Source organism: Channa argus, chromosome 15, assembly GCF_033026475.1.
Source record: "Channa argus isolate prfri chromosome 15, Channa argus male v1.0, whole genome shotgun sequence".
Lineage (NCBI taxonomy): Eukaryota > Metazoa > Chordata > Actinopteri > Anabantiformes > Channidae > Channa > Channa argus.
The window spans coordinates 5578116-5589702 of record NC_090211.1 but is presented as its reverse complement, the minus strand read 5'-3'; the positions used below and the strand labels follow the sequence as shown (position 1 = coordinate 5589702).

The 11587-nt window shown below is 37.8% G+C and overlaps 2 protein-coding genes across 3 annotated transcripts; one reads left to right on the top strand and one right to left on the bottom strand.

Moving 5' to 3' along the window:
- On the bottom strand, positions 1-3970 carry tmem100a (transmembrane protein 100a). 2 transcript variants are annotated; one of them, XM_067477908.1, is made up of 2 exons: positions 3801-3970; positions 1-1332 (listed from the first exon to the last, which is right to left on the bottom strand). In XM_067477908.1, the coding sequence occupies exons 1-2, from the start codon at positions 3817-3819 to the stop codon at positions 839-841; spliced, it is 513 nt and encodes a 170-aa protein (XP_067334009.1). In that variant the 5' UTR covers positions 3820-3970; the 3' UTR covers positions 1-838. The 2 variants fall into 2 exon arrangements, with proteins under 2 accessions (XP_067334009.1, XP_067334010.1); XM_067477909.1 differs by having other exon boundaries at positions 3742-3969.
- Positions 3971-5950: 1980 nt separating this feature from the next.
- On the top strand, positions 5951-11153 carry pctp (phosphatidylcholine transfer protein). The gene is made up of 6 exons (XM_067478121.1): positions 5951-6130; positions 7002-7119; positions 8013-8092; positions 8218-8389; positions 9044-9111; positions 10286-11153. Exons 1-6 carry the CDS (start codon positions 6002-6004, stop codon positions 10358-10360), a joined length of 642 nt encoding a protein of 213 aa, XP_067334222.1. The 5' UTR covers positions 5951-6001; the 3' UTR covers positions 10361-11153.
- The last annotated feature ends 434 nt before the right edge of the window (positions 11154-11587 follow it).

Here is an 11587-nt window from a genome sequence, read left to right as displayed (position 1 = left end):
TTGTATGTTTCAGCATTTATGAGTTTATTAAACCTCATGACGTCTTATTCACAGTGGATACATGCAAACTGTTAAAACATATGCTACATTGTTTTTACAATATGGCAGTACATCGTGGAGAACAAGATCATTTCCACAATGTTTCTCTATCAAATTCTTCACAAAAAGCAATTTCCTCATAATTGTGATACTTTACTTATTCAGTTTAAAAGTTGTGTGAATACAGAATACAATGATTATGAATGATCAAAGTGCTTTAAGAGAATATGTATTTACGGTTATATATTCCCTCTCTGTGTGTCTGACTTTTCATCTGAACAGAAAACATTGGCAGATTTTAAAAAAACTCTTCATAGCACGTACCATACCTCCATAACAGGCACTTCACAGTCATTTTCTGTGAGATGAAAAGTGGGTCAGTATAAACACATACGTGCAAGTTGAAATGTGGTAAATGAGACATGAATGTTTCCCTTTCTTTTCCTGGACTTGTCAAATCACCCTCCCATTACAATCAAAATGGCCACATCCAACAGCAGATTAATGGGAGACTTCCTCTACATGACTTTGCACAGTGGTAATTCATCTTAATTGTGATACATTCCTTTTGGCTGTGTTCCCAGCTCCCCAGATGCCCGACGTCTGTTTGACGAATAAATCCTTAACAATGTTTTCAAAGCATTAAGTTCTGGGCCTTTAGAGTCTGTGGTTAAAGCTTTAACATGTCAGAAATCTAACACATGCTGGACGACATCTGTTTACAGTTGGTTCTCAAGGTCAGATCCGACATTTCTCAGACTCTAGGAATCACGATTTTCTGTTGTTCATAACCGCTGGTTCAAGAAAAAATACTCCTCTGGTTTGCAACTAGGGCGGTTTGGCTCTCGCGCCTCCTCTCCTTCTTTCTCTCTAATCTCACCTTCCAGCAGACAGCACTGGAGGCTAAGAGGACCACTCCGCCAGAGAGCAGCACCAGGCCAAAGTACGAGATGGTGGACCCATGTGAGTTAAAGCTGTAAGCCACGGCAGTGACCACGATGCCCGCGATGAGGACCACCACGCCGAATGGGATGATGCAGCGATAGCAGGACAGCTCCGTCCCACCAGTAGCTGCAGTCAGTTGGACTTCATTCACCAGGGGGATGTTTACCGTCGTCATGGCGGGTGCGGGATGCTCACTGTTGTTGGCCTTTTCTGGGGTTGATGGCGTCCTCATGGCGTCCTTTTTAGCTTCTTCCAGCATTGCAGGATCCAGCAGCTTTCTGTTAACTAACCACAGATGGCTGCTCAGTGTTGCCCTTTTACCTCCTTTCCTCACTGATATTTGCAAGTCTATGTGGAGAAAGAAACCATTCATTAAGGGGAGCAGAGAAGGCAAAGACTCATGCTTGTTGCTCAACACTGGACTAAGCTTTGCAAAAGGAAAAACAAAACCCTGTCTTGCTTGCGTGTTTTGTTGTTGAATTTAACCCCACATTTCACAATTTAGCACCATTTTCACCACCGCCACATGCTGTTTTAATAAACCTGAGTAACCTCTTTGCACAACCCCAGTCTCCTTCTGGCCCAGTCTGAGGAGGTGTCTGAATGACGCAGGACCACTCATCACAGCACGAGCTGAGACATTCCCTGGGGAGTGCAGGATCTGACATTACAAACTGCTCCGTGAAATGCGAGGAGCTACGAAATCACCAGTAATTTTACAAGCATTTGTCCCACCCCACAATGTCTGCTGCATGGAAAGTTGTGATTCAGACACTGAGTGAGATTAAATGGGCAGTACAGCATTAAACAAACTTCAATCTTCAATCATCATCTAAGTTTTAAAACACTTGCAATATAATCACTTTAATTACAACATCAATCTCTCATAGAACTGTTAAACATATTATGATGTTCTTTAGATTAGTGCTTCTATCCTGAGGGTTAGGCCCAGCCAACGGGTCAGCACCACAGCAACCTTTATCTCTTTGGGTGTAACTAGAGAGTTTAAGCAACCTGGGGGGACTATTCTGTCCATTCTACAATTTAAATTCATTGTTTGTTTGGACAAAATACATAAAACTTGGACAACTGTTAAGCCTTTAAACTAATAAAGTAAAAGTATAAATATTTCTCAATCAGAATTACGTCCCATTAATATGGACAAGTCTATTGGTTTATATTGAATTACTGATTAAAGGGCAACTTCACCGATTTCAACTTGCTTTCTATTGATTTGGTTTAGGGTGTAAATGTACATCAGTGCTTTCAAACTTCCCTCTGACTTCCCTATGTTAAAATATTTCTCTGCTTCTAGCAGGAAAACCCCTCTAGATGACATCACTTGAAGCAGTTTTTCATCATTAGGAGTTCAGATGATGTCATCTTGGGGAGCTCTGGAAAAGCAGTTGACCATGATAACAAACTCCCTAGTGTGAGCAACAAGAAGACATAATCTGAATTAAAGATTCCTTCAAGTGATGTCATCTGGAGCTGTTTTTCAGATAGAAGTAGGGAGATATTTTAAAAAAGGGAGGTCAAAGGGAAGTTGAATGGCATTTATATACATGTACTACCCGAACTAGAACCTAAAGAAGCTAATTCAGAATCAGAGAGGGTGTCCTTTAACACATCATGTAAACAATGGATTCAGGAAAAAGAAAATATAATTGAACTGTAGAATGAATTAATATGAAGATATGGTGTTGGGAACACTGTGATGACTCTTGTTTACAGCCCTGCAAAGAATCTCCAAATAAATCTAACAAGCTGCAAACATAAAATAAGAAACTGCTCAGCTATAAATTTGTATGTTGTGGTTTCACTACGATTTTTTTCAGATCTCTTATTGTGAAAAAATTAAATCCTTTTCACCTTAAACAAACTAATCCGAGAAGACAACATCAATCTTTGTCCTCACGGTTCACAGATAAAACCTGAGGGGTCTGACTTGCTTTTTGCTTAGCTATAGAACTGCTTGGATCCTGTGCACAAACCAGTACAGACTTTTTAAATGTTTTTTTTCCTATACTTTACACAAAAGAAACATTTACTTTGTCTTTACGAGAAGTAGAAAGTTACAATTTCTTAAGTAAGAAACAGAAAAGTCACTTCTCTCACTTTTATTCATTCTTTGAAAGTGTGTAATAGCATATGAAAACTAAAGGATTTGTTTGTTCTAAAACATAACATGTCAGAAAACAGTGAAAAGTGCCCAAGTCTTCAGACGTCTTGTTTAAAAAATCCAAACTTATTACATTTTCTAAAAATAAACAAATTTGAGATGTTGGTACTAATACATTTTACCTAGATAAATGAATAAAGCACATTAATTTTTTAGATAAATTATGAATCAACAAATCATTGCAGTTTTACATGAATTAGACAAAGCCCCCCTCAAGATAGGTTAAATAAATTAAGTTTATGACTAATAAGCTTTCAAAGAGACAAATGCTCCAAGATGTGAGGGCAAAACAGTTCAAAATAAACTTTGTTAAACTGTTTTTTCACAATAAAGTCCACATAACAGGTTTAATAATCTTCTGGAGAAAGAGGTTACAGCTAAAGGTGTGTAGCTATATTGTAGATCGAAGCGCTAAGTTTTAAATAGAAAGTATATATCAAAGGTATCTGAATGTAAACTAGGGTAATAACTAAGTTTATACGGCATCAGGCTCATAATAAGGGAATAAACTACCTTTAACCTATAAGTTTACTTGGACATGCTCGACATATCTTTGAAGAAGAAAGTCTTGTTACCTCACAAACGTTTTACATGTCCCACAGTTTCCAAAGTCCTCAGCTGCAGTGAAACCCACCAAAATAATTCAGATTCATCTGGTCCTACGTGAGCGTTGTTTTCCTCTGTGCTGAACAACAAACAGCTGCTCTGTGCGGGCTGCAGCTGAATGCCATTCATGAGGAGCTTCCCCCTACACAGTCCTCAGGTTCAGGGTATGTTGGTCGGACTGCCATCCCCATTGAGAACTATGTCAAATATCGATGGCTGTAGTGTGAAGCTTAAAGTGAGATGGTAAATTAACTTTTCCGGTTCTGTATTTCAAAATACATTTCCCGTTGCTTCAAGCCTAACATGCACCTAACTGCGTGCATTTATTTTGAAGTCAAAGACCGTGTATTTCCTTTTGGTAGTTAGTTGGTAAAACTGTGTTAATGACATTACTGAATATGTGAGGGTAGGAAACTTTTTGCGCTCCGCAACTAATGAATAATTATTATAAATAATCGAAAATCGAAACTAAAAGACATTCATTCTGTTTCATTGTTTCAGAAAGACTTTTGTTTTTGAAAGCCAGCCCATGAGATTGTGGATATGTTCCTGGGGCTTTCTATAGAATTGTAGAAAACCAAAAGAATCCAACTTAAAGCTGTTTTGAATGTCACACTCATTAACTGAATATCTAGTCTGATCAGCAACATTCAAGGCTAGCAGCAAATTTGGTCCAATTCCAAATGCAACTGCCCTGCTTGCTGTAAACCATAGCTTATGGGTGATTATTGACTTAAATTTGGATTTACGTTTTGGAAACTTACTGTATGTGACACCTGTGTGTTAGATTTCCCAGCAAGTGGGAAAAATGTTTACCTCCCACATGTTTACTTCCTATATCCTGCAGGACATGCACTTTATGTACACTGCATGACATACATACATACTAAAGTATTACTTCCCTTCTGTGCAAGGATTCCATTTCTCTGTTGCATAACACAGATTATCTCCCACAATCTATGTGAAATGAGATTTTGGTTTCTCATTTGTCAGTGTAATAGCAAACCTCAGCTATTAGCTGGAATTTAAACCACTCCCGTAACAAACACATGGCCACAGAGTATGTCTTCAGCCAGGCAAATGTATCATTTTGTATCATGTATCATTATGTTCTATTAAATTATTTTATTTATCTAAAGAATCTAAGAATGATTCACTGAATTTCTTTTAGTCTAACAAGTACAGATGTCAAACAAATGTGTTGTGGAGTAGAAGAATTGTACCCTTAGTCTTACTGAATAGTAAGTTTCATAGAGGAAATAATGAAATTAAAAATTAACAGTTGTTGAGGAACTATGTAGTTTATTTAATTAATGAAAAGCAATCCTACTACTCTGTAACTACTACTACTCAAAAGTCACAAGTCAAATCCAGTTCACTTTCACAATAAAAGAGGTCTATAACCAAATATAGGCCAACATAGTGTGAAAATACTGCATACATCCAAAAATAGCTCGTGTGAATTAAAATAAATAAATAAATAGGTAGCATATAATAACATTATATCATAATTAGGATTACTGATCACTTATACTATTATTATTTAATGATATGAATGATCACGGCTATTTAATTATTATTTATTTACACATTGCTTGTTTTAATTTTGTTATTTCGTTCTGTCATGTTATTTCTTGGCATGTTTGGATGATAAAAAAAAAATAATCCAATCCAATCTATTTCATTTGTATGAGGTATTTTATTGCTGTATTGATCAATGTTGATTTAGTTCTAACACTTTATTTAGGCCACTCTTTGGTGCTTCAATTCATAAGAAGGCATCATGTTTTAGAAGATCTGTATATGTTGGATGCTATGAAGAGTATTTATATGCACAGTTACTATCAATTATTTTGCAAATACATATGTAATGGAAACCGTTGCGCGAAGTGGAATCCAATGTAAACATTCAGGTGAAAAGTGTACAGTGTGTGAAAAAAACATACTTCCTATAAATTGTGTCAACACATCTTCTTGCAAAACTGCCACTATGTGTATAAATCTAATGGGCTAGTTCTTTACCCCCGTTGTTGTTGTAGTAGTAGTAGTAGTAGTAGTGGTAGTGGTAGTAGTAGTAGTAGTAGTAGTAGTAGTAGTAGTAGAAGTAGAAGCAGTAGACATCCAGCATCGTGTGAATGCAAGAACTATAACGTCTTTTATTTTGAAACTTGTGACCGGAAGCGTGTTGTTTGACTCCGGCCGGTGCCAGCTGTAGAGCGAGGATCTGTCATGTCGCTGCAGTTCAAAGACGAGGACTTTCAGTGCGCCTGGAGGGAGCTGGATGAGCCGCAGCTGGACGGAGGATGGGAGCTCTTCACCGAAACGATGGGAGTCAAAATTTACCGCCTCTATGACAAGGTTCAGGAAATTTAACTCACTGCTGCTTTTCTACCAGGATAAGGGCTGTTAACGACTGACTAAAGCAATGGGTTGGAATCGATGTGTGAAGCCTCTGCGTTGGTATTAAAGGGGTTTCGCTTTTGCTATAGCCAAAGTGATGTGACATTGTTATCTTTAATACATGACAGTCAACAACACTCATAAACACATCAGCAGTGACGTCCTAGCGGCCAATATTGGGAATATCCGGAAAAGGGAGAGTTGGGTTATATGTCAGAAAGGCGAGCGTTAGTTCCCAAGTCTTGAGAGTAGTCAGCGACAACATGTTAGGATCACGATAAGCGTCAGAAGAAAGCACCACTGGTTAGAGTGAGGCTCCGGTTCAAGGTTAATGTATCTACGGGCTTAATTTCATCCAGAATCTCCTCCCTAACTTTAATACCATTCAGCATAGTTTCTAAACTTTAGGCATAATTATGTGTAAACTGACTGTCATTAGCTGCAGTTGAAAAAAACAAAGAAAAGTCAGCTCAGGGTTCAGGCATTGTTAAACCTGCTTACTGGAACAGGCTGCACTGGTCAAACCAAATTCCATTCATTGAGATTATGCTAGTCTTGCCTATGGGAAGATATTCATACCTTGTCAAACCTGACACACTTAATTTTGAGGTTGACCTAAAGTCTGCCATAAATTCATTGAATTGCATTTAACAGAAAGTAAGTTTCTGATTTCTGAACCAAATCCAACACACTTCCTCTCCCAGAGCAAGAAAGGGTGTAACGCAGACTGGGTCTAATCAGAATTGCGTGGTTTGGGATTAGTTACATACTGTGGGGTGTGGCGTGGAGCCTGCAGTTGGAACAGAGAACTTTCATGTGCTGTTTTCAGGAAACAGGACTTTATGAGTACAAAGTCTTTGGTGTGCTCACCACCTGCACTGCAGAGCTGTGTGCAGATGTCTACATGGACTTGACCTATCGGAAACATTGGGATGGATATGTAAAAGGTAAACAAAAAAAGAAAGGGAAAAAAAAGAAAGTCAAGCCCAGGGTCTCACTGTCTCTGTGCTTGTCTAAATTAGCTTCTTTAACTCTCTCTTGCCTAATTATCATTCATAGAGTCGTGTGTTAGTTATTAAAATTATGTCAATAACCATTAGTGTTGAATGTAGCGCACATGGAGCCTTTTCTTTTAATAACCTTGCATCAGTCCTATTAAATGTGATCTTAAAATAACCTTCTGCATATGGACATTATTTTATATATTGACATTTTCTTTTGAATTTCCCACACCTTGTTTTCATGCATCTTTCCAGTCACTTACAGGTAACCTGTTGTGGCTCTAGTCTGTAGTCATGTTACCACGTTAAGTTCGAAAATCCAGCAGGAATCCCACATATGAGTTAATGTTTTTTAGCTGTAGATGTAGCACTTCCCTAGCACTTCTTGCAGTATGGATGTATTTTGGAATAGACATGCTGTCTGTGGTAGTATCAGAGTATTACTTGTATGGTATTTGTTATGGTTTCTTAAAGGGCGACTTCACAAAATTTGAACTTGCTTTCTGTGTCATTAATGCATTTAATGCACTTTCCTCTGACTTCACTATATTAAAATATTAATTCAGTTTATGACCACATTAATAAAAAATTAGTAACTCCAGGTCCTTGGCGATCTGGCCCCCTGGCCACAGGGCAGTTGCCTGCTTTCCACAGCCCATCATATGACAATTTGGCTGCCGCTAATGAAGGGTCGTTATTAATGTTTTATCTGCACAGCTCATTCTTAAATGAAACGGTTATGGGCAGTATTTCCTGTTTATGCCTCAAACCTATAGGGAATTTACTTTTAGGAAAAATACCATCAGAGATTACATAACATTGTGTCCATTTTCATTCAGAGCTCTATGAGAAGGACTTCAGTGGACAGCCAGCAATCTACTGGGAAGTGAAGTACCCATTCCCTCTGTCGAACAGAGATGTATCCTTTGGGACAAATACATTCGATGCGGACACATTTTTCCTTTGAATATATGTTGCTTACATAGTTGAAGTGAGATACTGTATATACTTTCACAAGGTCTTCCCTAACAGGTTAAACCCCAGTATGTGTATGTGAGGGAGCGGAGAGACCTAGATGCAGACGGCAGGAAGATCTTTGTAATCCTGGCCAGAAGCTCTCCAGACACACCGTGTCCGGAGAAGAGTGGCGTACTGCGCGTCAGAGACTACAAGCAGAGCGTCGCCTTGGAGAGTGACGGCTCTGGTGGAACTAAAGGTAACACTTGATGTTGGAAGTTTATAGTTGATTTTTAATCTCTTACATATTTTTTTGCAAAGTTAAAACATTTGGATGGGGTTGGGAAGCAAGGCTGAAATTAACACCATTACATGAATAGAAATTTTGTCTTTTATCAACTTGTATGGTGTTTTTCCATTTACTACTGCAACGTGAATGTTGCAATGGGGAGTTTAAGCTGGTGGCACTTGTTCTCCAGTCTGATGCCTTTAAACTATTACAGAATATGAGGGCACAAAAAGATGAAATCATTTGAAGACCCCCAGTCAAACCCCAGACTGTGGAAAAAAGGTAAAAGTTGTAGGTACTGAGTATTTGTAGGGCTATTAGTTTCCTCTGATGTTTGCATCATACACAAGTTTTCTGTCCATTTACATGGATGGAAACCAAAAATAGATCTTTTTTTCACATCATCCTATTTTAAAGAGCATATAATCACTCACTTGTACTATACATCTAGGTTCTGGTTCTTTAGCTGTACAAATGTATTAATTTAAAGATGCACTGTAAACTCCCCTGTTCATTTACATTTCTCATTATGGAAACTATTACTAGTGGGTGAGAGATTAATGAAAACACTCAATAAGTCATGTTAAGGTGCCATCAAAAAAATTTACATGTTCTTTGTTTCAGTTTTCATGAATTACTTTGACAACCCTGGTGGGATGATTCCTTCCTGGCTTGTGAACTGGGCTGCTAAGGTGAGCATGTTCAATGTTTATTGTACGTCATCTCATTTCATTTTTATTGTCATATATTTATGTATATACATTCATATTTGGAAACAATGCAAGCATAAAAAATTCAGAGCTTTACATAAAATATAAACCTTTTTGATCCAAACTTGATCCATGAAGTAGCTTTAAGGGGGTCACTGAACAGTTACAGATGGGCCACATGCAGAGAATTTACTTAGCCACTCGAGGTTTCAGTGAAACAACAAAACTGCAGATGGTTTTATTCTTACATAACTTTTGCATGTTTTACAGTAGAAAGAACATGCGTTTAGTCTTTGTAAACAAAATCCATTTGGAGATATTTCTCAACAGAGTTGGGGATTTTTGTGGCTCAATGACTGCCGGGGGATTACGGAAAGAATAAAGGAAAGAAAGCCAGACTAGGTGTGTAAAAACCGAGGAAGTTGTTGTGACACAAACAACCCTAAGACTACATTCAATAAGAAAATGGTTACATTTCTTCTTCCTTGTCATTAGCAAACAGCAACACTGTCAGTCACATCCAACTTCTCGAGTCTCAAGGACACAGATGTTGCTATTTCTTTTGACAGGCAACAGCATGTGCCTTACATTTTTTTTTGTTTTAAATGTAGCTGGCGTAGAAAGCTTGTATTTTTCCTATGTCGATTTACACATTTGTAGAAATAGATATACAGTATGATGTACAGTATGATTTAGGAGCCAACAGCATGTAAAGGTATAGTTGCTCAATGTTTATAGAATAAAAGCTTTTAAGTGAAATTGCACATTTAATAAAACTAAAGTTGACATTGAAACATTTGTTTTTAATTGTACAATACAACCAAAAATTTATTCAAAGGGACAAACTTTTACTGACATGTTGAATATTGTAAAGAAACAATCTCCGATCAGGATGTCATGTCTTTGGAACATGAATAAGCTTGTTATTGACCTACTCTAACAGATCTTTGATGAGGGCGTTAAAAGGATTCCCTCACAGGCCTTTGAGAGCTTCATCCCTCCGCCTAGTTTATAGTTTTCCATCATTATTGTTAACAGATGTGTTGCAGGGTGAAGTCAACAGCCCCTCCTGGGTGGGTCTTCTTGGCACATGTTCACGACGCTCACTGATAGAAGTGTTTTTGTGTGTGTATGTGTGTGTGTGTTTTCCAAACAGAGTGGGGTTCCAGGTTTTTTGTCAGACATGCAGAAGGCTTGCGGCAATTACAAAAACTACTGCCAGAAGAAATGAATGACGGGACAAAGGCTCATGCACGAGGGCGTTAATCTATTGTGTTGTTTTTAGTTTTTGGAGATATTTTGATGCTGGGTGACTTTACTGTGTAGGGTGAGTATGGCATGGTGTGGGCTGCTACTTGTTGTTGTAGCATGCTGTTGACTCAGGCATGGAATGCATGACCAGCTGACCTCAGTGATATGTTGGTGTGAATTAATTCTAGTGCTTTGTGCTGTTTTAACCAACACTGTTTTGTTTTTTTCCCTATGCAATCACTGTAAGCTCCAGTTCAATCCAGGGTTTAGGATATTTTATATATTTTTGAGCAAACATTTCTACACTATTGTATAAATTTGGGCTCAATGTGGGGAACAAATGATTAGTGAAAGCTGCAGCTTCTTGATTTGGACTTTGGACCTTGTTTTAAAATTGTTAACATGTTACAGATGTCAGGTGCAATATAAGATTGATTTTATGTTTGTTGTCTCTGGAATCGTTGCATTGTTCACATAAATTCACTGAAATTTAGTGAAAAGAAGTGAACATGACAAATCAGTACTTATAGAGGAATGTTGCCTGACTGGCCAGATTTCTTTCTTTCTGTTTGTTTACTACTCAAACCAAGGCCATGTTATGATGTATATGCTGATATTTAATGAGTGCACATAGATGAAGATACAGTATCTGACATAATACTGTATTATTTAAGCTGTACCTCAGATCTCTTATCTATACAGGTGATTTTGTTTCAATCTGTCTAAAAAATATTACTGTGCTTGAATAAATAAACCTTCATTTGAGGTGGAAACTACTTGCATTGTTGAATCTTCTCCAGTTGCATCCCTTATGACACAACGTTTTGTAAGTATCCATGATGACTTCAGCACATACACAATTACTGACACATAATGCAGTACCTGACAATGACGTTCGTAGACACACTCAATTTATTAGGTCCACCTTGCTAAAACTAGGTCGACCGATAATAATCCAACAATAAAGATAAATCTTCCCATCATACTTTTACTTTTCAAAGGGGTATTTGTTATATTGCCTACCAGACTTGACTGCTTAGAGAAACCATGTTTTCCAATAACTAGCCACACTACTAGTCCTTGAACTGTGTTGTGTACAAAAAATTATGAAAACACTGTTTCAGTACTCTGGTTTCAGTGCCGAACCAGGTTCCAGCTTCAAAAAACAAATCCAGTTGAAGCACACTCTTGGATGTATAGTACAGTA

Bases quoted from the DNA above. Each gene is read 5' to 3' on its own strand.
- pctp (XM_067478121.1), top strand. From the start codon at position 6,002: ATGTCGCTGCAGTTCAAAGACGAGGACTTTCAGTGCGCCTGGAGGGAG. The intron at 6,131-7,001 runs GTTCAGGAAATT...TGCTGTTTTCAG, and splicing joins TTTACCGCCTCTATGACAAG to GAAACAGGACTTTATGAGTA. The intron at 9,112-10,285 runs GTGAGCATGTTC...TTTTCCAAACAG, and splicing joins TTGTGAACTGGGCTGCTAAG to AGTGGGGTTCCAGGTTTTTT.